The sequence below is a fragment of the Coturnix japonica genome, chromosome 1, assembly GCF_054131305.1.
Source record: "Coturnix japonica strain WE chromosome 1, WE-NBRP24, whole genome shotgun sequence".
Classification (NCBI taxonomy): domain Eukaryota; kingdom Metazoa; phylum Chordata; class Aves; order Galliformes; family Phasianidae; genus Coturnix; species Coturnix japonica.
In genome coordinates, this window is record NC_140663.1 from 34,032,850 (window position 1) to 34,059,256 (window position 26,407).

Below are 26,407 nucleotides of genomic sequence, written 5' to 3' on the forward strand. Positions count from 1 at the left end.
AAGATGACATCTGACAAGAATTCAGTAATTAATCACTATAGTATTCAAGACACCAAAGAATAAGATAAACAGTTTTGAGTACACTAGACCTTCCTCCTTTCAGAGGGGCTGAGGATTAAGAAGAGCACTTGGGATAAGCTGCATTATAGCATTATATATTACCTATACTCCAAGCAAGAAACTTGCCAGATTAACTTGGCCTCCACAACCTCATTCTCACATAGCTGTTTGCCTCTTACTTGCCCTGGTCTTTTCAGTCCCGTAACCCCTTATGCCTACCTCAGTATATTAGCAGCAAAGAGTAGCTACTGTACAAGCACATCCGCAGCTAGCTGGACACTGCTCCACTGGCCTGAGGACCCTTCCATTCCTCAAAAAGTTATGTGCATACTTATTAATTACATAATTGTAGGAGTTCTGTCTGAAACAAGAATCTAGGTTCTATTAGACTGTTCTACTGACTGGGAAAAACTTGCATGAAAGACATCAGTTCATAACCTCCTCAAGCTGAATGCATTCAAATTCACATTGAGAACACCTAGAGACAAAACTAATGAGAAAGGTCTAGCCCATGGCTCAGCTGACAGAGAGCATCCAGTATAGACAACAAATGAGCCAAATAATGCAAACACACACAGTGAACGGGACATCAGATGAGGAAGGAAAAATTCCTTGGGGTTTGGTTCCTCCTCTTTAGATTCTTAACACCGAGAACAAATTAGAAATGAGAATGTTCTAACAGTCCCTTAAGTTACACAGAAGATTTTGTTCAGGACAATGTAACTTTGTCTGTGCAGACTTGAAATCCACACTCCTCTCTTTGCAACAGATTTCATGCTAATAATCCAGTTCTCTATTAGAATCAGGTATAGCAATATCCAAGTCCTTTATCAGATCTAGCTCCACTCCTAAAAACAATTGTCTTCTCAAAATGGCAAAGGTGACCAAACACTGAAACATGTAGCTCAGATTCACAGGTGACACACTGCAATTATAAAGAATGGATCAAAATCTGTCCAAACTACTGCTTTTAAGATGCTGTAGACCTTTCTTTTCAATAATTCCCAATTTTTGTTTTAGCATAGTGAACTGCAGCATGAAATACACCTTACCAGTTTACACATGCAGATACACACCATAATAAAACAAGACTAGCTTCTGAAAATACTAGGTTTTATTCACACCCCGTGGTAAACAATAACCTTAATATGATGGCTAGGTTTCTTTTGTAGATCACTATGTCACATAAAATACAAAACCCATAGCATAAACAAGCTGACAGTTATGAATGTTTAATGTGGTCTCATTGGAAATTAAACAAGTTATACTAGTCTCCTCAAGTAGTCAAATTCAAAATGCATCATCATCTCCTAGTTAGTACAAGTCACTGCCATTCCTATAACAAAGTAATGAAGGCACAGCTAGTGCAAGCAGACTTAAACCCGTTCAGACTACTGGGCTGAAAAATACTTTGGTTGGTTCTTCAGGAGAGAGCTTTCTCTAAACAAATATTGGTCTCAGTTAACAGTTCTGATAATCTTCACAGCTGCAGTCTAATAGCTACATGACAAAGACTTCACAAGAACCAAACTATGTAGCAATGAATTAACATTCATGCTTTAGGGGATTTACTGCATTCTACATATTGGCAGAAAATTAGACTGTTAAAATGTTAGGTAGATTGAACCTACATTTTAAACTGGTTCTTATGTGTTTGATTCCATTTTTTAACAAATTGGTTACTTAATTCTACCAAGATACAAAACATAAGGCTGTAAGTAACTAATAGTTGTGTTTAGGCTATTACAGTGCAGGTAATCCTCAAGGCCACATACACACTGCTTCACTGCTGCTTGCATTCTGCTGGGTTTTGATCCTTCTGTTGAGGGAAAAAATAAAGAAATATCAGCTTACAGATATCAATACTTCAGGAAGTACTCAGATTATTAACATATTTTGTCAACTTCCAACAGTCAGGTTTTTCTTTCTTCTCTTCAACTGAGCTAACTGCCCAGTATTACTAATGCCTTTACATGTGGTAACATTCACAATGCTTTTTTCTTTCTTAGCATATATACATTGAGAGAGAAGTCTGTTCAGAATCAAGTAAAATGGTACACTCTGAATGACACCAAAACTAGACAAAGGAGAAGGGCAATAATAATCAGTATCAATCACTGGCACAGGGGCAACCACACCTTCTAAACAGTTTGATACAAAAAAAAACACACAGCCTTCATTTTGATTGACAAGGGCTCAGCCTTACTTCAGAACCAGTGTACAGCAGTGCAATGAAACAAGTCAAGGTATGTTCTTAACACTCTGGAAAGATTTGTTTTGAAATAAATTCTAGTTGCTAGAAAATTTCCAAGTAGATATTACCAACTGCTCTGTATTGAAGCAGGCAATCAACAATACATCACAGTAACATGAGAATTTATGGAAAAGGCCTTTGAGGGTGAAAACTGCAAGTTTTGTTCCACTATTCTCAGACTGCAGTGCTTTCATAAGTTTATCTAGTTTCTAGTCTGTAATTAACTTATGATTATCTATTCTTTTCAAAGCACTGTAGTACCACTATTGTCTGCCTCTCTGAAACTGAGCATATGATCTTGCCCTTAGTCATTTAACTTGCAAAAACAACTAAAGTGGTGGAAATCATAAACCCAATTTGCAGCTGTTTCATTTTGATTCCAGCACTTTCTTGAACAACTGGAATACTCTACTGCAGAGGAAACATCCCCAAGAAGTCATACGTTGTTATTAGCAGTTCCATAGCCCACATCTTTTCCAGGACAACACTAGAATTATGGTACTACTTCTTTTAGATCAAAATGTTGCTACTGAAAAATATACTGCCTCCAGATTAAAAATGGGGAAGATACTTTGCAGCACACTTTCAACTTCGACAGCTTCACTTTCTGACTATGGCTTAATCTTACTTAAGGATGTATTTCCCTCAGCTAATTGAAAGCTAAGGACTTAGTTGCTCACAATCACTTCTCCAGCGAACTGAGCTTAACTACTCATTTGCTCTGACCATTAAACATGAAACAAAGCTGCACGTTGCTCTTAGTTGCCCACATTCAAGTTCTTGGCTGTAGATGCAATCCTGAAGCTTGACATCTGCTGCCTCAAGAAATAACACCCCAACAAAGTACAAGAACCAAACTGTGGCAAGTTCCCCAAACCTGAGTATTCATTACTTGTACTCTTCTGATTATTACTATAGAACGCTTATATCACTGAACTAAACCAGAAACTTGCTTTAAGACAAGTTGATAAAAAAACTAAAAAAAAAACTGGAACTAAAACAGTTTCAGCCAAAAAACACTTACTGTAAGAGCTACTAAATACTTCAACTAAAACTTGATGTTTCGCCTTCATTAAATATCAGGAATATGAATGCATGTGCACATTGAAATATTCTTTTAATTTCTTACTTTTGGGTCATAATCAGGATCATTTTCTTCATCTGCTTCTTCTTCCCCCTCCTGAAAGACAACAGTTGTTTATATTTCACTAACTTATCCACAATCAGCTTCCCAAACCATCCTCAAGAACACTGATAAAGTTCCACTCCAAAATACTTTCACTGTCACTTCAATTAATGCATACTGTGGGCCATCTACAAAGCACATCTTTTGACATCAGTTGCAATTTGATTTGTAGTATTACTTCAGTTGTTATATTGTTTGCAATTAAATATTCACTCCAGATCACAGAATACAACAAGCTGTTGCATCTCACATTAATACGTACAACTTAAACTTAGCTTTTACAGCATTTATAAACTAGAGGAACTTACTCCATGCAGACTACAGGAGGGAAGCTATTTAAATCAAGACAATCTGTCAACTTACCTCGTCATCTGCCTCTTCACCTTCTTCATCATACTAGGAAAGAAATAAATAGTTTTGACTGTCATAAACATAGTCATTACAGGCATTAGTTCATTCAAGATAACTGAAGTTGATGCCAGGAGCCATACACATGGTACTATGCTTTAAGAGAACATCCTATATTTGACAGATTAGAAATAGCTCTATGAATCAGCATGAAAAACATTCAATCTCAAACTATGCTCTGGCAGAGAGCACTTCCTGCCTTGCATTCCTTATGTGCAACACTGGAAGAGATTATTTAAATGGTAATATATCTGTCCAACAAAGTGTCTTGAAGTATAAAGCAGTCCATACAGTCACTTCTGTCTTCTACCCATCGACTGCCACAGTTCTGGACTAAAGGTTACTATTCCACATTCTAAACTGGACTTAGCTTAGCTAAATCAACTCAATAGATTTGCTACATTTGTCAAGCAATCCTAACTTGTGAGGAGACAGGAAAAAAAGTACTTTATATTTCTTGGGTTTTGCAGTTTGTTTTTCAGCTTTAGCATCTTTAATGTATTGAATTCAAGCTTCTGAAGAACATGTTTTGAAAAGAAATTTGCACGCTTAGAATGAATTTATCTCCCATTTTCTAAAGAGAGCTCTCCTGAAATGATCAAGCCTGAACTTCAAGAACTCAGTAGCCATGCAAGTATAATGAACAGGCTGACCAGCTACATATGTGGACTAATTTGTTTTCTGGCAGCTCATTTTTCTATCAAAGCATTGTGCACATCACTCTGGGAATGACTTGTACACACACTTTTATTCAGACATCACTCTAAGTGGTCACCAATCAGTGCTTTTGCCACAGAACTCTGAATTCAATACTTGGAAGGTTAAATAAGGAGCAGCATGAAGGTAATTAATATCCTAGGAAATCCACCATAAACTGATGCTGATACCTCCAACTCTAAGGTTACTAACAGTAACTACAGGAATCAGAAGTTAACAAAAAACTTTAAGCAATTTTCTACAGAGGCTTTTAACACTCCAAAAGAACATTACTTACATCATCATCATCATCTTCAATAGCTTCTCCTGTGAAGTACAATACTGATCGGGGGACTATACGTTCACGTAAGAAATGACCTATTTCAAAGTCTGCAGCAAGGATTGCCTCAGCATCATCGTCCTGCATAAAACAATTTTATGTTCTAAACCATAAGTTGGTAACTACATTTGACACCAAAACACAAGTTGCACAAATATTGACATTGCCAGATTTACACAAATCCCCATCAGTTTTTGGTTCAGGACAATTATAGAATTGAGATTATGAGATCAAGTTTTCCGCACATTATAGAGTTCAGGGTTTGCTGCTTCAGCAAACTTAGCCATACAAAGTTTTGGAGTTTAAATTTCCTTCTTCCTCTACATAGTCACTTAAAACTATTTTTCTTCTTAAACATAGTATTATCCCTAGATTTTCACTTTGCATGCACAGCATTGAGAACTAAATACTAACCAGGTGAAGCTTTCTAAGTAAGCATCTTCACGATTCTCATTAATCAACCTAATGTAAAGCACTTGCACACCTGAAAAATGCTCTAAGTCACAAAACACTATTAAAGTGAAATGAACTTTGCCATCCTTCTACCAAAGAAAAACTATTCATCACAAACACTCCCAAGTTAAAACTGAAACAATTTAAATTCCCAAACAAATCCCAGAAAGCACATTGTACACAACTGCCTTTCACTGGCAATTCCCTCACCCCCAAACTGTTAACTCCCAATAAGACAACTTACCAGTTCTCCACTTTCAGGAACTGTGAAGGAAAAAAAAGAAGAAAACAAGTGAATGAATTATATACAAGATTTAATGTTGATGCAAATACACAAAGATTTTGTTTACCTTCAGGGGGAGTAAAGAAGTTGAAGAAGGAATCATTGGAAACAGTTTTTGTCACTGTTCTAACTGTTCCACGACCCTTGTGCTTCTGCTTCTTTTTAATTGTTTTCAAAGTAACATTCTTTCCTTTTTTCCAGTCTATTTGGCAGCTGGGGAAGAACGGAAAGAAGTTGTAGCTTAGAATACCTGCTATCACTACCAGTATTTAGAGAGGCTATCCCAGTTTTAAGAAATATACTGAACATGAAATATCAAGGTTATTTGCTGCTTACAGAGGAAATAAAAAAGAATCTTAACCACAGACCTGACTGACACTCACAAAGTATTCTGGGGTAAATGTAAATGAAGTCACAAAAATAAGGCTGAAGAAGTTTCTTGACTAGATCCTTTATAGATTCAAAGGAAAGAGGTGAGATGTTTAAGGATAAAAAGCTGCTGTCTTAACACTCCCAGTCATTGCTTTGCATAAACCATGTTCATAAAGGCAGAGTCATCTCACAGGTATCTCTGCCAGGAGACATGCTTTTCAGTAACAGTCCAAATTATGGGAGACAATACAGTTTGATCTATTGTACTCAAGCAGACTAATTCCTACAGAACTTTTGTAGCAATGTATTACATTATGTGACTGGGAAATGAAAGAGCAAGCATCAGTCAGAATCAGTAAGTGTACAGTAGTGCATGGGTAAAACCAGCTAAGGAATTATAGCTAATTTAGAACAGAAGAGATCACCAAATGTGACATCTTCAAAATCACGAGAAAACTGGAGTTAGATATAACTGTTCTCTACTTCTCAAATAGATTAACTGAAAGATGCTCAGAGAGGCAAACATTCAACTATTATAAACTGGACAACAGCAATACAGAACATAAAAACGGACTTGCCTTCTCAAATAACTGAATGTCAGAAATATAAAAGGCTTCCAAAATGTGATCAAACAAGGTTTTTAAAAAGTTATCAAGGCCCACTAAATACTACACAGCTTCAGTCGCTGCAGAACACAACTTACAAAGTGTATTAAATTTAACTGTATGCATGTATAGATACTATCTATGTACTTATAAATTGCATCAATGTTTAGATCACACGGTATATAGTTCTTATATGTATATATTACATGACAACAAATTGAAAGTAACACTAGCTGGATACATGAGGAACAGAGTCCTCAATGTTTCAAACTAATACGAAGTTATAACAGTTTTCAAAACAGTTAAGTTTTAACCTCAAACTTGAGCCTAGCTATTTCCAAGTCACTAGGTAACTAAAAGCTTACACTTGGATAATAAGGAAGAAACAGTTATATTACCTTATGGCTATTCAGCAGCACTTACCCTGTACAGCCCATGATTTCCGGTCCATCAAAGGAAAAGGGATCAGAATCATCTGGCTCTGATCTCATTCTATATGTCTTTGTCAACACTTCATTTGTGAAGTAGTCATTTGGTTCAAAGTGAAATTCTAATGCAAAGCTCTTAAGAGAGAATTGCAAAGAGACAACATAAGCAATCTAGCAAAACATACCTTTAATTTCTAAATACTTGAAGATCAAAATCAAAAACAAACATGCAAATGAACATATCCATCTCTACCGACACTGAAGTGGTGCATGCACAACTTATCCAAGAATCTGCTGCCTAAACTGAACAGTCAGTATTCAATGTTTACATTTACTATGCTGACCTTGTGTTATTGATTCAAGCAGTATATTAAGAAATGAGCACAAGACTTCACATTATGTACAGATTTCCTGGTGCTACGTTATAGAGATAAAACAAATATATCTTTGGAAGTTACTTGGTCTCTAGAAATGAAATGATATTCTTTTATAGTAGCTATACAAAAAGTGCCTCAAACTGTCAAAATATGAAGATAAAACCAAGTAATCAAATACTATGGTCAAGTTATTAACTCAATAGAATCTGAAAGTTAAATTAAGTGTAATTCATTCATACAGTACTTCAGGATTAGTCTTTGTCCTGCTCTTCAGGGGACAAGAAACTAGCCATGCGTTTCTCAGGATTGCCTTAAGACAACTGCTTATTACAGATGGTATTATCGATATACAAATACAAGCCTTCAGATAACACAGAAAAACTTGTTTAAAAGGTTAAACTAACCATAGGCTGTCCAACATCTGAAAACTTCACTTTTATATCTTTTAAGTGTTTCAGGATAGGTTCATCGTGTTCCTGTAAATAGAAAAGTTAATGAAATTTTCATAAGGTTAAATTGTACACAGATTTAAGACACAGAGATAAAAAGGTGTATTTAGAAGAACCAGTGAATCTCATCAAGAACCTTGTCCAAGCACTGAAACACTTTCTTCCACAAATACAACCAGCAGATGGCAATAACAGCAGCTCAATTTTCACTGTGGTTCACAGCTTAAATCTCATGCAAACTAAATACAAATTTCAGTGCTAGTACATATTTCATGCAAACATTTCTATATATATCTTACTAATGGACTTTCTGTGTAAAGTTACAACTTCAACAAGTAAGAACAAAATAAGATATTTCAGTGTGCTCTGTGCTCTGAGTAGAATAAATGACCAGATAACATCCAAGTGCCAGCTTAATTTTTACTCTCTAAAAGACATCAAGTACTATAACCATTCCTTCTCTTACCTGGTAGAGCACATTTGGATTAAATACTAAAGCAACATCAAAGCAATCTGGACTACTACCTACCTGAACCATATCACTGAGCAAGTCCACATTCTTAAATACCGTCAGCCAAAATTCAGGAATTCCTTTAGGGTCTTCTTTTTCTTCATCTTTTTTTTCTTCTTCAATCTTGGCTTTCTCTTTCATTTCCTCCTTGATAGAATAAAAATGTTAGTTTCTCTAAACTTTAATAACCATCCTCCATCAAGTTTAACCATCTTCAGCTGATTATAGTGCACATGAAGTTTCACGCATGTGATTTAAGGATGCAATTAATAATACACAACCAATCATTAAGAAAATTCTCCTGAGAAAAATGTATTTACTCTATTGAATCTAATTTCATGCTTAAGGTGGGAATATTGATAAGAATTGATTATGATACTCACTGAAATCTCTTCTTCAGTATCTGCTTTCCATTCACATTCTTCCTCTGTAGGTTCATAGATTGCATTGATGATCTCGCTTCGCTGAAAAATTGAACCAAGGATACTTTCATATGTTCTAGTTATTGCAATTAGCCGTACTCTAACCAATAAATTGCTGATTCTGCTATCACAAAGTACTGTCTACTTAACCAAACAATTTCTTGCTCTAGAAAGATTCAGCAGTTACCAGTGTTTCAATACACTGAAGAACCAACATGCAAGAACTGTTACCACATAACCTAACATGTGCTCAGTTAACACGATGAGGCCTAATATACTAAGGTGACTTTGTTAGCCATGGAATAGACAACACTTCATCTTAGCTGATAGTCACATGGACAGCAAAATAGTGTAAATTCAGCTGAATGGGCACATTAGAGACCAAGGTAATTCAGAACACATAAATAAGCTTCAGTTTATATTCCCTTTTGGTTTAACTAAAGCTTTTAAATACAAATAAGAAAAGCATTAAAATACCTTGTCAAATAAGGGCTGATAGAGAGCAGCGTATTTTCTTTCCAGCTCATGAACTTCCTCATAGAACTTTGCTTCTATCTGTGCACACTGAACTTGAAGATTCTTGAGAGCATTCACACGTCTTTTAACAACTTTAGGCAAGCTGAAAAATACAGTGACAGAACTGTTACGAGCATTGCATTCTATGCACATGTTGACCTCTCATCAACCAGCTCCTTTCACCAACACGTATCAAAACGGATTTCACACTGCTTTAAAAACTAGAAAACTGAGCAAGAAAGTCAAAGTTATGACCCACTGTACCATGTGGAATAAACTTAACACAGACTCTTAAAACAGGTATAACCTGACTTAGAATAAAAAAAAAAAAGTCAAGTCTCTGAATATGCAAACTTGTGTAAAGCTTCACACTGACAGCAAGTTTTACCTTACCACAAAGCAGCATGGAAAATTCATAACATGGAGCACAAACAAGGATGCAAATAACTACTTATTTGTTTTTATGAACATTCAAGACAATTGAGTTATTACTTCACTAAGGAAGTGAAGCTTCACAACCATTATTTTTGTTTATTTAGGAATGAAGCTATCACTGCTGTCCCTTAACAATCTCCCAGAATAAGCCAAAACCATATTATACACATATTACAGGCAAACAATTAGTGCAGCCTTCATTATAAGCTGTTGTGAAACTTTTATTAAAGTTGTATCTGACTTTTAGAAGACCACACTAACAAAGTTAGAGCTGGGGCAGAAATTAACCTGCACCAAGGCTGTTAGTGAAATTCATAGGGTAGACTGGTGACAGCCTCTATCACTGATGATGTGAGCCAGTCCCCAGCATATAGCTACAGCAGATTACCATGTTAACCTTCTTTATTTAAGGAACTGGGTCACATCATTAAGAGCACAATGGCAAACAGCTGCAAAAAAGTGAAAAACTGTTAGGACTAGCTTCAGGTTAGTGGAAGCAACCAAAAAGGTGTTAACTAAATACTGCAAGTTCATATTAATTACTAATGCCACCAGTCCCCACTTAAGTAGGATATTTGGTAAGACATGTAAGAGGTCCCTGTAAAGCATGCTTAAATCAGCATGTATATGTTAAGGAAGCACAATATCTCTGAGAGCAGCTGACAGGGAAAATGCCAAGTAAATCCATGTTATGACTTCTGTTCAATTCTTACAGCTAGGACCTGAAAGATTAGTAGGGATGAATTAATATCTGTCAAAAAACCAACGTATTAGATATAGAAAGCCTTAGTGTACAGCATATAGAACACAGTGAAGAGAGAACTTGTGTACTTCTTTGACTCCGTGCTCTTCCTGGGCCTGTAGTTATTAGGTAGACTATTAGTTACCTGTATTTTCTTCTATGCTACTGCCTGTAATACAGGAAAATGGTAGGAGTAGCAGCAACAAATCCTGTCATTCAGTAGCCATCTCAGATAACATCAATAGCAACACAGGATCCTATCACAGTCAGATAGTTCTGTGCTTTACAACTTGTGCATATGGTGAGAAGTTCACACAATTAGAAATTACACAAAGGAGATAGATAAATCTGTTAGAGCAGATGCAGTAAAGAAAACTTTAGTAAGCAACAGATTGTTTCAAATTGCATAAGGAGACTACATTAAGTATTGATACAACATTCTCAATTTGTGGTTACAGTATGACCACAAGTGACCACGTACTTGCCCATGTTTCAAATTAAAGCAAAGCTGAGAAAACATTCTGGGAAAATATCTGTGCCTATCTGTTATGGTTTGAAGAGTTAACCACGTGACTCCTCTCCCTCCCCTTGGGCAAAATGCAGAGGGAGGAAGAGGGAAAAAACATCTGATTGACATAAGAGAAATAAATTTATTAAAAGGAGCATGAGATAATACAGAATAACTAAGAGCAGTAAATCAAACAAAAAAATAAAACTAGAGGAGAGAGAGAATCAGAGTCCTTATCAGCAGAACCTCACAGCTGTCCTCCTAGAAAAGACAAGAGAGTTCTTCCTCATCACCGAGAGTTGGAAATCATGTGGAGGCCCTTGGGAAAATGCAGTACATCTCAGTATCTTCCCCTTGGAGTGTAAAAACTCACATGAGACTACTATAGTGAACCAGGAAATACAGCTCCGCAATGCAGTGCTGCATCTGCGCCCAACAGCCTGCCGCATGATGTCATGATAAGGAACATACTGATAAAAGCAGGACAGAATGACATTTTGCAATTGCACGTGACATTATCTGCCACTAAATATTTCTGCATTCTTTACTTCAAAAAGGCTCAAACAGAAAGCCTTCAGTTTTGAAATGCATTAATTCCTGATTATATTACTTTCCTGCTACCTAGGCAGAGCGGTGGTTTATGATTAATCTTAAAGACAATATTGTTCAGGAAGCAAAAGCACATTTATATCACTCTGCTCATAATGAATTAGAACAAATATTTTACCTCTCTATATATCCTGTAGATGTTCCTACCAGACCATCAAGTCTTTCCTGAAGAGCTGCAAGAATCTGAGGATTTTGCATCATCTGCACAGTCAACTGTCGAGCTAAAATTAAAATGAAAATTCTGTAAGTGCAGAGCATATCTTCTAGACAAGGCTTGAAAGAGATCTAAATACTAAGAAAAAATATGAAGTGAATTTCCTGTTATTCTAAGAAGAAACACAGGCAGAATTTTTTTTTAAAGTGTCTCCATTTCAGATGTGCTGATCACACAGAATCACAGAGGTTGGAAAAGATCTCCAAGATCATCCAGTCCAACCATCCACCTACCACCAATACCCTGCCACTAAACCATGCCCCCTTACTACAAACAATACAAACAAAAGTTGCAATTTTCATTCCATTTTAGATAAACAAGACTGCTTCAGACCTGGGTACTGAACTGGTTTACAAGTCTATGCTTATATACTTTTGTCTTGAAAAATAATAATTGCTCATTAGAGCTACTTCCCCCCCAACCCCCCCACCCACCACCACCAAAACGAACAGCAAAGCAATCCAGTCAGCTCAGCCTGACATATTCTTGATTACAGAACATCAGTGCTAAATTCTTGATCTCTATTATCTACATATTCCAAATGTAATTTGCCCAAACAGTAAATCTGTTTCAAATCATGTGGTAGAAATACATTTTGGAGAACACAAATTGCTAGCCTAAGTATTTCCATTGCCCAAATTAACATCAACCCTTGCATTTCAGCTCAAAGTCCACACCTCAGTAGCCTGCAGAAAGCAACTTAAATTCATCTTTAATTAGAATTCAATCATTTATAATCATATTTTGCTTCTGCCCTCATCCTCAACATTTTCAGGTACACAAACAAAAAAAAGGGTAGTTAGGTACTGGAATAGGCTCCCCAGGGAGGTGGTTGAATTGCCATCCCTGGTTGTGTTTAAGAGCCGTTTGGATGTGGTGCTCAGGGATATGATTTAGTGGAGGGCTTTTAGAGTTAGGGTACTGGATAGGCTGCGGTTGGACTTGATGATCTTCAAGGTCTTTTCCAGCCTGGATAATTCTATCATTCTATGACTCTAAGTTACATTTTTTTGGCATTTGATTCTCTATTTCTAAGCCCTTTGCTAGAGTAACCACATGAATATTATTCTATGCATACAAAAAAAATTACTAGAAAACTAGCAAAATAACTGCTTGATAACATCATTTTGCAAGTCATTTAAGTTCCCTAACACTGAAACATGCGTCTTACTTACAAAACCCAACTTCTCTCCAAGACTCATATAGTGTAATTATTCCCCTCAGATCCTCACATACAATTGCTGGGATTAATTACTAAAAATACACATTACTCATCTCTAGATTCCTTTGGGACACTTGAGTACTTACCATTTAATTAGTGAAAGCTTTTCTTTAGCCGCCCTGTGTTATTCAAAGTTTTGCAATCCAGTTTTGAAAGCACTTTCAGCAGATACAAAGCCCTAAACCTAATCCTGAAGAAAACTGTTTTAGTGTTACTATTCTGCTTGAGCAATCACGGAAAGGGGTATTATCAATGATCCAGACTATCATCATCTCCTAACAAATGGTTTTTTCTCTTTCGAGTACTTGCTCTTCAGGGGAAGGATGAAGGATTTATTATTTATAAGATCAGCAACAACACTTTAATTCTGCTCTCAAACAATTTAGCAGCCAATTACTAAGAAAAGATCAAAATAATACATATATGCAATTGATTTTTTTTTTTTGGAAAGTGTTTAACTGCCATTAGATTTGAAACCATCCGATAATGATCTTCTCTTTTCCAGTTATATGCCCTTATAGGTGGCCAGCACTGCTTGCACCATTACTGACAATGACTAAAATGCAACTGAGACAACAGAAATCACAAAACTGAAAAAACCCATTGCTTCAGAATTCAAACAGAGTCATGTATCAGTAGTTATGATTCAGCACTTCCCTTTAAAATATAAAATCCTTTTAACATTGATTAGAAACCAGTTCCGCAGCAACTGAAAAAGCTTTCTTTTCAATGTTACCTTTGCAGTTGGCATCTTCACCAGTTTCCTCTTCTTCCACATCTTCAACATCTTCCATATCTTGTTGATCAAGTTCAGACTGTTCTTTGCTGTTAGGAATATTCAATAATAGGATTGAAAAGTTTGTGGCTTTTTTTAATCTACAATAAGCTTTAAAAGTACAAGTTACAGATCGCGTTGGTAGAAGCAAACAGCTGACACACTTGGGAAAGGTTTAATAGCTAAAGACAAATTTGTCTTTATAAATTCAGTGTCACTTTCAGACTCCATATGAACTAACAACTTCTCAGGTGTTTGAAGATTCCTTTTCACAAAATAATTCCTTCTGTTCCTATCAGCATGAACAAGTTCAAGACTCCCCCCCTTCTTCTGCCCTAAACATCCTCTTTGTCAAGCGGTGCAGGTTTTGAGAACAGAGATTAGGTTCACCCAAACAATACTTCAAACACCATAAAATAAAAGCAAAGTACAGACAAAGCTACATTGAAATCACATTAACAAATAGCATGATATATTTTCCTTCCAGAATTCCAACTAATTAATAAGTTAATTGGTACGAGGAATCCAAGCTCTTTCCCTGTGCTCTAAACTACACATTTTGCCACAATGTCAAGATCCCACTATTGTAGACTCTACCCATCATGTATCTGGAGATTGTGGCTACCTGAAGCATAGGAAGGGACATACAGTCACAGACTCGGTGACCTACAGATTTTACTTACTTGTCAATGTCTGCCATTCTCAGATTTCAAACCCTAGAGGAAAAAAATACAGAAACATTATTAGATATCACACAGCCCACAGGCAAGTGCCATAACACTGGAAAAAGAAACAAACCATGTTAGCTTTTAGAAATAACATAAGTATTGTAGCCTAAAGAGTGGCATACCTCGCATGTAAATGTTTGGAGCTCAGTCTAGCGTATACAGAAGTTCTGAAAATGCCACTGTGGTTTAGAACCAATGGATCTACTAACTTAAATGCCAGCAAAACGACAGACTGCATCTTGCATCAGTATTAATATCACAGATTGAGAGCTAGTCTTTTCTAATTGGAAGTAACAGAATTATGGAACAGAATCTGAGGAAAGAAGTGAAGCAACAAGGATGCTAGAAACCCTTCGGCAACTCTTTACTCACTTTCAGCACTTAATTGTAGACAACTCTTAATGCTATCTTTTAACACTAAGTATGTCTTTTTGTAAACTCATTTTTAATCCCAACTTTACAAAACCAATCCAATTAGTTCTTCAAAACACCCAGAGAATTGCAACTTTTTTTTCCTAGAAATTCAGCTCCTTATCATGTATTCCAATGAGAATGTTAATTGAAGTAGGTTGGATCTGCTTTGTTTGAACTGACAAGAAGTGAAACATGAGAATGATATCCTCCCAACTTGGATATTAAGGCTCAATATGAAGAGATACGGGAATCTCCACTCGCCCACATTTAAACACCTACATCCTAAACAAAATCCAAATACACTTTCCTACTTCTCAACAGTTACACAAAAAGAAATCACCTGATGTCTTCCTGACAATGAAGCATTTAGGAAGTTGCACATAATCTCAGCAATTCAATTCTCTAGTTTGTGGAAAAGCTGGAGAACCAACTATCTATCAGTCCACTTCAGATAAATACTGTATTATTTGCTACCTAACAGAATGGCAGCACAACCATAAGCCAAGCACAAAACAATTCAGCAATAAATCAAGGAGTTCCTGTAACATTTCTGATTCATTTTTAATTTTCGTGTGTTTTCAAGTCTGCCCATTCTGTAACTTCAGCTTTACACACAGACACAAGCTGCCTATATTAGTTCCAAATGGGCGCCTTCGCGTATCATTCTCAGAAGAATGATAGCATGGACCAAAGACCTACAGAAACTGGGAAGAAACAACAATTACAATTTAGATGCCTCCACATTTCTTGAGCAGTACCACAGTTAGCGTTGTTTCTGACTTGCTAAACATTTTTGCTATATCAAATATACAACCTTTTCCTTATATATTCTTTACTTGTCCTTCATTCAAAACCTTTTCAAGAAGACCAGTGGCTTCACTTTGTAAAAGAGCACAAAGTGTCCAGTGAACTTGACTTCTATGCATTTTCATCCAAAGGTGACAGACAATCACATTAACTATTGCTGTTCCACATAGATGTTTCCCATCTCCATAAAGACATAGCCTCACCTTCTATCTTTCAAAGGTGTACCATATACCACACAGCCCATTTGGTCTCTCCATGCCAGCAGGGTAGGTAAAACAGCAGTACGAGCACCTTAGACACATTTGCTGAAACAGACTGACTTCTACAGTTCAATTAAGCTTTTTATTTTATTTTTTTTTAAAGAGATATCATGAGATTAGCTATGAACACATCAGGCTAAGTAAACCTTATACTAAGTATCCATATCTGCTAGTAGTCGCTGTTTGGGATGATATCTATTTAAGAATGACATGGCAAAAATTCCCCCATTCTTCCAGCCTTCAGCTATGATCAGAAAACAAGCATGTAGGCTTCAGAAATACACATACTTAACAACCCTATAATTATTCTATTTCATAAACCAGCCCTCATCCTCCCCTAAAATCAAGCAGCAGAGCTGATGTTATCATTCACATAAAACACTAAAATCCTGGTTTTCTGTTGCAACAGTCATCTCAGAGCTCTTACATTTAATTCTCTGGAGCATGTCCAGAGAATGGCAGTGAAGCTGGTGAAGGGTCTGGAGCACAAGTCTTATGGGGAGCTGCAATTGTTTAGTCTGGAGAAGACTTGGGGGAGACCCTATCATTCTCTACAAGGCTGCAGTGAGGTGGGGAATCAGTCTCTTCTCATGCATAACTAGCAATAGAATGAGAAGGAATGGCCTCAAGTTGCAGCAGGGAAGATTCAGGTTGGATGTTAAGAGGAATTTCTTCTCAGAAGGGTGAGGTGCTGGAATGCACTGCTCAGGGAGGTAGTGGAATCACCATCCCCAGAGGTGTTCAAGAAGCATTTGGATGTTGTACTAAGGGATATGGTTTAGTGGGAACCAATGGTGGTAAATGGACAGCTGGGCTGAAAGATCTTGGTCTTTTCCAACCTTAGTGATTCAATGATTTTCCAATACTAGACAAGAGCACTAGCACATACAATACTCCCTAGTTTGTATGCAGGTACCTTTACCAACAACAGACTAGTTTACTCCAAGACTTCTCAAAATGTTCTCAAGTTTGTTTGCAGACTCAAATAGATTGATATATAACAGCTATCAACTTCAGAACTTCCCTTCAATGTGCTCATATCTTCTTCACCTGTTTTTCTTTCCGCTGTCTTGGCACTGGCTTTTGTCATACCTCATGTTTTAACGTGCCCTCTGCTTACACAACTCCGTATCAAAACACAGTTGCAGTTGGAGATTTCTTCCCCAAACTGAGGAGGTACTACTGCTTGCCATGACACTGTCATCTGTCAGCTCTAGACAACTGTGCTTGTGTTATGAGGCTACCAGGCACTATGCCAACAGAACTATGTTGGCAGACACTTAGACTAATCTCTGCATCCCAGCAGCATGGATATATAGCTGCATCACATTTAGTTTATTGTCATTTACTTAAACGAGCATTAAGCTTCTCTACAAACACAGCTCTACTGGTTAAAAACTGTAGAGGCAGACATCTCAGACATAGAACTCTATGGATGTAGTACTCCTATCACTTGTCTCTCCACAGGAATGTCAACACAGCCCTCCTTTCTACCTTTTTTCTTGGGTACATTTAAGACTGTGAACAGCAGCTGCACCTTGACATGTGTGGCAAGAGGCATTCACTGCTATCACTGCTTGAGGCTGCCCTTGGGAGATGCACTGGAAGGTTTATGAGCACTAACAGCACAGCTTCCACTTCTCACAATCCAGATGGCATATATATATGTATATATATACATACACACTTTTCTAAAATACAAATCAGAAGGTTATTTCCCTGTTATCTGAAATGCTGTTGCCAGAAACACTGAATTACCAACAAATATGGAGGTGCTCCCTGGCTCCACTTGCCTACTATAAAAATAAAAATGGGGATAAGAAATGCTGATCTTATCTCCACAGGACTTTAAATGCAGCACATGGGAAGTTAACCTTGCAAAAAGGAAGCAAGAAAACACAAAAATAAACTACAGTAGAAGCTTTCTAAAGGGTAAGGTTTCAAACTTCCATACAGATGGCTTGAGCTGCCTTCACAGTGTACTCTTTCTCAAAACTGAAAGGTCAGGAGACTGATAATCAACCACAAGCTTGGCCAGTTTTAGTAACTCTATAGGATGTACTCGAAGTCAGAACCTCCTTAAACCTCAAATCTTATCAAAACACCATCAAAGTTCACTGTTTGTCATAATGTTTGAAGTACACTCTACTTTTAACCTCTGTTATAACATTATTTCTTTTAAAAAAAGAGTCCTATACATGTACAAACTAACAATGGCATCGTCATGCATTTGTCCACATTAGTAACCTAAAAATCGAAGTTGTTTCTTCAGAAAGTGATTTTGCACAAGCGAGGCTTCAGCAAACACTGAGTCCTTCCCATGCAAACCATGTGAACTTTTCTCTGCCCCAGCCTCCCTTTACCCTCACAGAAAGCCTGAGCTTGCACAACAGCACCAGCCACGTTACAGCTAGGAGTGAATGTCCTGGTGAGAAGCCCTTCCTTTCTGAAGGTCGGTTCTGGGCACCCAAAGAGAGCACGTAGCTATTGTATTACCTGACATCCATTCAGGCTCAGGGAAGTGAGAACCAGCAAGGTGAGCTGGGAGCCAGCTGACAGGGCATAGCCCTGAAGGCTGCCGGTGTGCCAGCATCCTTGTGGGTACCGGACTGTGCACGGTACCCACTCTGTCCCTTTTAGGGAACCTCATTTCCCCCCTCTAGAGGAATTACTCAATTAGCTTGCAACAGCAACGAGGAGTTTCTCAAGTAGTTCATGGGACACAAGTAGGCTTTTTGAGGGTACTGAATCCACGCTACAAACAAGCCTTGTTTACTCACATCTTTAGAAGAAGCCTACTGTTTTGTCACAACTCATTTCCTCAACAGTCAATAACTCATGAGTACTACAAGTCAGTTAGTCCAGCCATAGTACAGCAGCCACAGCCTCTTTCTGTCTCTGGTGAGCCTTGGGCAACTGAAAGCAACGCATTAACAGAAAACCTCAAACAAGTGAACTCTGTGTGCAATGAAGGAGGTGCAATAGAAAAATAATAAATCGAGTGGACTAGGTCAGATGTCAGTAAAGAAAAGAGGTCCAGCTGGAAGACAGCTAGTTGTATTTAAAAAAAAGTCAGGATTAAGTCCTATAAGCTGCTATTTGCAGTGTGTGCAAAAACCAAAGGTGCCAGACAAATTACATCATACCAGCCAAGTTCAACTCACTAAAGACTGGGAAACTCGAAAGGAATATGTTCCCTGGTGGTTCTTTCAGGCCTCTGTTCTTGCCCAGAACAACCTGAGCGTTATTCCTTACTTAAACCAGAACCAACTAGTATCCCCCAAAAACCTAAAGGAGCATAGAGTTCCACAAGACTGTTAGATGTTTAAAATAATGGTTTCAGGTAGCTTGATTTCATTGCTACAAGAGGTTTGTTATTCATGTTACAGAAAAATGCCTTCCTGGGAAAGCTGAAGGTCAAAAAAATACCACTTTCAACTGAGATGGGGAACCCTGAATTAGAACATCAAGACAACCCATCTGTTTGATGAAAGACATTACTAGCCACTGAGCTCTCTAGGGAATATTTCTGTTATTGTAGGAGAATAACAATTAAGACATTTAATTTAATCTAAAAGCTAGAGTAGATAATTAAGATTGCCTACCCAAATGCGAGCAGAGAAAAACAAAGAGTATGGGAGAACACTCAAGGAAGCACTAGCATATCACAGAGACTGTCAAGGTGTGATGGAGGGACCCAAGGAGACAGCAATCAGTGCAAGCAAGGCATCTAGGTTCCTCAGAGAAACAAGATGCCACTGGACCCTTGCAGTCAGACCAAACCCATCTGTTCTGTTCCATTTTATCATGCAATAGCTCACCCACTACGTCCAAACAGCCACGTATTCAACAGCCAGAAGCTCTCACTGCCACAGGGATAGACAGGAACTGTTAGCAGAACCTTAAATAAGACCAGACAGAATTAAAGGGCAAAAAATTCAAATGAGCAGTTGTGTTTCACAAAACAGACTTACATCTTCTAACTTGTAACTGCTGTAACTAACACGGTAAATATTCAGGTTGTCCCAAGGGAGATGCACATCTTTGTCAATGGCAGAAACGAGTTTCTTTGCTGACTATGGAATCTTCCAGTCACCTAAAGCTACACAGTTGGCAAATATTGCCAGAAAAGCTGGCTCTGGTTCTTCTTCAGCTACTCATACCCCCCTTTCCCTTCATGAGCAGTGTGTGAGTAACTGGGAGATTAGAAGTGACAGGTATTTCTCCTTTACAGCTGGATGTGCATGAGCAGGGTCAGGAGGAGGACACCACAAGTGAGATACCTTTAAAAACAACTCAGGAATCAAGTAAGACAAGTTAGGATTTACTATGAAAGCAGACACTACAGCATCTTCCCTCCTGATAGACTAACATTGCAAGATTTGGAACTCTGTACAAGAGAAAAGAATACTCATGATACTGCTGAACCAAGCAGCACAGCATTATTAACCAATTAACTGTGACGGCTTGCTTGCAGCCCTTCAACCTGCCATTTTTGCTCTAATAACTACTCGACTGAAGGCACCAGTTGCAGCCATTTGCCACTGCAACTATTTCACTAGTGCTTACAAGCCTCTGCACAATACATGTTGCAGCATGCAAGCAGATTTCCACTCTAAGTTCTCAATGTGAACTCGTTACATGATGAGAAAATTAATTCCTCAAAATAAAGCAGAATGCTCACATACGTAACTCATTTAATTTGTTAATAGTAACTGCAGGGCTTCCCTTCATTTGTGTGCAACACTTCTCAGAGCTTTCACCTTAACTAGTCTTTAAATCAGGAAATAAGAGCAAACAAATACTGAAATCCTTTAGTTCTGTAACATTTTGTTATTTAAAGTACTGATATACGGGTAACCAAAAAGTTTACACAAGAAGAATAAAATACAGAAATACAATTTGAAATCAGAACTGAACTAGATCTCATGTTTGTCTCTGCTACCAATCTGAACTCCCTGATCACGTTCAAAAAGGAGATTAACACACAATGAGGTCTTTGTTCTGGATGCCAAGATTCTGTAGCAGAAAAAATACCAATTTCTGTTTAGGATAATCTTCCCTTATTGGAAAAGTAACCCAGATGTTTAAATTCATATCTCAAAAACCAAAAGGTGAATTTACTCTAAACAAACTAACCAGTGTGGCCTGTTGCAGTATCCTGTATTCCATCACTGCTAAGGGCAAAAACTGGAATCTTTATATATGAAAAGATCTGAAGCTTATTAAAGTTGGGGCTCTTCAGCCTAGGGAGGAGAAGGCTCCGGGGGGACGTTATAGCGACCTTCCAGTACCTGAAGGGTGCCTACAGGGAAGCTCAAGAGGGACTATTTACAAGTACAGGTAGCAACAGGATGAGGGGAAATGGCTTTAAACTGGAAGAGGTAGACTAGATATCAGGAAGAAATTCTTTACTGTGATGGTGGTGAGACACTGGAACAGGTCGCCCAGAGAGTTTGTGGATGCCCCTCCCTGGAGGCATTTAAGGCCAGCCTGGATGGGGCTGTGAGCAACCTGGTCTAGAGGGAGGTGTCCCTGCCTATAGCAGGGGGTCCCTTCCAACCCAAACTGTTCTGTGATTCCAAATGGAGTATTTCTCTATGCAGTTTATGTTGGTACAAATACCAATTTCTTAACTATGCCAAACAAGTAATACACAAATAGGGTTTTAGCGAAGTATTTTGGTGGCAGAGAGCATTTTAACAGCTAAGATCAACCTGCATACATCAAAGCATCAACTAATGGAGAGGGTCAGCTGACGACTGAAACCGCCACATAATCAAGCACAACCATATTGGCGGTTCCGCTATCTCCAAGACTCCCCACTACAGCATTAGGGTTTTTAACAAATTTGATTTAGAAAACATTCTTACAGCCTTATCCAAGAAGTTAAAAAGGAACTACTTATGGCTTCATTGTTGGTTTTTTGCTGGAACATCTGATGAATGCAATGTAGGAAATTCATTCCCTCTGAGAAGCCGTCGGAATTCATAAAATATATTTAGCAACATCCTTGCTACCTCCAGCTCCATTTTTTTTCCCCGTGCAAATGAAGCCATTGCTACATTGCAAACCCCCCAAACAACCAGTTTGAGAGGATCAAGCAGACACACAGTGAAGAAAGAGAACAACAATCTAACTTGGATACACTTAGTGGCTACAGATGTTACAATCAGTATTGAGACACAAAGGTAGTGTATACCTCTAGCGATAGAACTAGAGGGAATGGTTTTAAGCTGCACCAGGGGAGATTCAGGCTGGACATTAGGAAGTATTACTTCTCGGAAAGGGTAGTCAGGCATTGGAATGCACTGCCCAGGGAGGTGGGGGAGTCACCGACCATGGGAGTGTTCAAGAAACATTTGGATGTTGTGTTGATGAATATGATTTAGCCAGGAAGTATTGGTGATGGTTGGGCAAGATGATCTTCTAGGTCTTTTCCAACCTTGATAATTCTGTGATTGTGTAACACAGAATTAACAACTGTTTAAAAAAGGCAACGTAAGGTAGTTACAAGAAATAGTACTAAAATCTAAAGTACCGTGCATTAGAAGCAATTCAAACGATGGTATTATTCAACAAGCTAACAAACTGCTCTGCAAAGACGCAAGGATAATGGCATGCGGCCCACTAAAGATTTCTATTCAACATGCAAAAGCAGTCAAGATCTGAGCTGGATGCCTGGTGACAGAAACAATAAAAACCACAATCGTTCCAGACTTACAGCAATACATCCTTCATAAAAATACTGCATTTGCTGCTGAACACCGTGGCAGACTCAGGGCCCAGCAACATGAACATCTCAAGAAGAGAAATAGTTTGAATCTGGCATTAATAGCATTTCAGAGGTGAGCAATGAAAAGTGACATAAAAATACACGTGGAAGCTAAAAGCAAACAGACTGAAAACTGTTGTGGCTGTAACTAAGTATTGTGGGTATGTCTTTGGTGGTTTGCTGTTTTTTTTTTGTCTTCTTGATGGAGTTTTTATTCCTCCATCCCCACCCCCAAACTTAATCTCTCAGTGCTTAAGCCAGCTTTTCAAACTAGGGGCATAACTAAAAGGAAGGACAAAATCATCCCCCAAGAAGCATAGGAAAACCACGGCTGTTTTGAAAGAGCTACTATTAAAGGCCATCTAGAACAAAGCCGTGGACTGAAACACATCTTACTGCAGATTCAGAAGAGACAAATATTCATGATTCTAATTATACCAACTTCTGGGACACCTTCCAGGCACACCTGGTTTTCTAGACAAACACATCAAGACACTGACCCTACCATCCAGGTTAACAAAGTCAGGTGGTGCAGTGCACTGACCTCTGAGTGGAGCAAGGATCAGATAGATTACATTAACTACATTAACTATGTTATAATCACTTCTGAGCTCAAAGTAATTCACAAATGAAAAGTGACCTGCAAACATTAGTCACCGGTTTCTCAGATTAAACACCTCCTGTACTACACAGCTCTGCTCTATTACTTACTAACTGGTTCCTAAAGAGAACTAGATGGAAGGCAGTCCCCAGCCAGAAACCAACTCGGAAGACCCCACAGCTCTAGTAAAACAGTCACCATTGAGGAGTCTTGTTTCCAGCTGCAAAGTAGCATCTTCTGTACGAGTGCCTGCTATACCACAAATACAAAAGCAGTATTAATTCATGGAAGTAAAAAACATAGTTGAAGTTCATCTCCATTTTCAGTAATCTGTCCAACTCCTGAAGCTTTACAAACAAGTATCAGGCCTTTGACAGTTCTGTTTGAGACACGCCATGTTTGCAGCTGGATAAAAGGACTCTTAAGATGAACTGGGTTACCATCATAAGAACAAAAACAAATAGATACTATAGACATCTTCATAATACCTGTTGGCCCCCTGGAACAAACCGCCTTTCAACTAAAGTTCTGAACAAGAATTGCAGACAGAAGATACTTGTCTTACTTCCCCGGAGATTTTCCCCTACTGAAACTCAAACCCTGAAGCTATTTCACTCCCCTGAAGGGATATAATCTCTGTCACAATGAATTAAATCCTCCACGTTGCAAGTACTTCAGTTTCTGGGAGCTAAGTGAATGATTTACACCAAGAGTAAGCCAAAGTTTGCTTAAAAAACTGCAGCTCTGTTGTAACTTTAACAGTGTGTGCCTGGAAGGCCCGGATCTCCCTCAGTGTCGTGGAAATCCTTACAAAAAGCTTCCCAGTGTCAATAAATGCCTACAATACTCCGCTTTCAGTTTCACTTGCGCACAGCTGACAATGAGAATGTGAGGTAGAAGCCAAGAAAAACCAGACCACCCACTTGAATGCGCTCGCTAAGCAGATCTCCATAACAATTCCCCTGCCTGCTCCCAGGAGCCCACGGTCTGAGAGCAACAGCACGACCAGCCCATGGCTGCTAAGCGCTTCCTGGAGCACAAGGCTGACGGCACAACCGCAGCACGCTACTTCCGCACGTGTACAGGAGTCCCAACCCTTTGCTGCCCTGAAAACGTTAAGAGGAGCGGAGCTTTAAGAAGCAGCGTGCACAAGGCCCTCCTGCATGAGCAGATAAACAGTCCCTGATCAGCAGAAGCCAAAGCACACAGTGTGCACGATACAGGAAGGGAGAGTGCTGCTAAGTACCTCCCACACAGCAGGGAGGGCACACAAGCACAGGTTTAACTGGGGCTTGTTCTAAGCGCTGGTAACAGCATTCCCAGGTAGCCCAAGCCTTGAGTCTTAAGTTTATGCCTGGTAGAAGCATCTACATCACCCAATTCCAGCGTGTGTAAGCTCCAAATTTTATTTTGCCCTAAAAGTTAGAACAATTGGAAGATTTACAACAGCATAGAAACCATTCAAGCTCATTTTCACCTATTAAGCAGGTCACTAAGAAGGTTACAGCAGAAGCTGCTAACGTTCCTCTTAGAACACACCTATGGCTGTACACAGCCTCCAGCCTTTGCTCTTGTCTCCAGCTTAATTTCATGACTGCAGTGAGAACTAGTCAGGCACTACCTCTTGTCCAACTGATACGGCACCGCTGTCACACCGAACTCCAGCCCATCACATAGCTGCGTTCTGCTCTTACCTTCCTCAAGGGAAGGCAGAGCAGGGGCCGCTGGCACAGCGCACGGTGCTCCAAACACCAAACGGACACGCTCAGAACTGCAGCGAGCCAGGGGATGAACCGTGCAGACGCTGCCATGTTATCAGTGTATCAGCGTGCAGAGGGGCTGCGCAGAAACTCCGCACTCAATTTGGGCAGCAGACTAAAAAAAGCTGAGATGCTGAAAGCCTCACGAGCGAACATTTAACGCACACAGGTGGATAGATATGAACGCTAAACGCAGCCCAGCCGCAGCTCCCAGCTCCCAGAGGCAGCCACTCGGCCACCACCCGCCCGCACCGAGCCGAGGCGGCCGGGCAGCACTCGGCCTGCAGACGAGCGGCGGGAGAGGCCCCGGATCCCGCCCCGACGCGGGGCCTGGCTCCCGCCGCCGCCATGTGCGCTCTCCGCCCTGCCTGCCTCCCTTCCTCCCTCCCGGCCTCCATCCCTCCCGGCCCGCTCCGAACCCCACGTGCCGCCGCTGTCCCGCCTCCCGCCGCGGCCCGAACCGGGCCCTCGGCCTCCCCGCAACCCCACACGCGGTACCTGCGCGGGCCGGGACCGGCGGTGACTCAGGATCGAGGCGGAGGCGCCGCGCGGCTGGCGGTAAAAAGACCCGAGCTCCCGCCGCTCGCGCTCATATAGAATTAACGTCACCACGTCACCCCCCTCCCCCTCCTCCGACAGCCACGGTCTCCTGGCAACGCGCGACGGGTGCGCGCAGGCCGCTGGACGAGGCGGTTGTGGCCGGGCCTACCCTGCACGGCATTGCCCTGTATTGCCCTGCATATCCTACAATGTCTGACCCCGAGTGGAGTCTCGATGGAAACCGATTGTTTCTGGGGCTTCTCTTCCACGTGTGTGGATTTGAGCAACAGCATCTCTTGGCACAGTTGCAGGGGTGACCTCATTGCAGCCTTTCAATACCTGAAGGGAAGTTACTCCCAGGAGGGGAGTAAACTCTTTGAAAGGGCTGACAACAGCAGGACACGGGGAAATGGTTTTAAGTTAAAAAAGGGAAGATTTAGGTTGGATGTTAGGGGGAAGTTCTTCACTAGGAGAGTGGTTAGGCCCTGGAACAGGCTGCCCAGGGAGGTTGCGGATGCCCCGTCCTTGGAGGTGTTCAAGACCAGGTTGGACGGGGCCCTGGGCAACCTGATCTAGTAAAGGTGTATGTTTGGTGGCCCTGCCAGGCAGGGGGGTTGGAACTACATGATCCTTGAGGTCCCTTCCAACCCGGGTCAT

At 39.7% G+C, this 26,407-nt stretch overlaps 1 protein-coding gene across 6 annotated transcripts; it reads right to left on the reverse strand.

Moving 5' to 3' along the window:
- Nucleotides 1-1,156: 1,156 nt before the first annotated feature.
- On the reverse strand, nucleotides 1,157-25,817 carry NAP1L1 (nucleosome assembly protein 1 like 1). Of its 6 annotated transcripts, none has more exons than XM_015856883.3 (15): nucleotides 25,709-25,817; nucleotides 14,549-14,581; nucleotides 13,827-13,915; nucleotides 11,773-11,875; nucleotides 9,322-9,463; nucleotides 8,806-8,886; nucleotides 8,441-8,566; nucleotides 7,867-7,938; nucleotides 7,081-7,220; nucleotides 5,748-5,893; nucleotides 5,642-5,661; nucleotides 4,903-5,025; nucleotides 3,864-3,896; nucleotides 3,444-3,494; nucleotides 1,157-1,879 (listed from the first exon to the last, which is right to left on the reverse strand). In XM_015856883.3, exons 2-15 carry the CDS (start codon nucleotides 14,563-14,565, stop codon nucleotides 1,844-1,846), a joined length of 1,179 nt encoding a protein of 392 aa, XP_015712369.1. In that variant the 5' UTR covers nucleotides 14,566-14,581; nucleotides 25,709-25,817; the 3' UTR covers nucleotides 1,157-1,843. The 6 variants fall into 6 exon arrangements, with proteins under 6 accessions (XP_015712369.1, XP_015712351.1, XP_015712362.1 ...); XM_015856865.3 differs by having other exon boundaries at nucleotides 8,441-8,569; XM_015856876.3 differs by lacking the exon at nucleotides 25,709-25,817 and adding an exon at nucleotides 24,374-24,485 and having other exon boundaries at nucleotides 8,441-8,569.
- Between the last annotated feature and the right edge of the window lie 590 nt (nucleotides 25,818-26,407).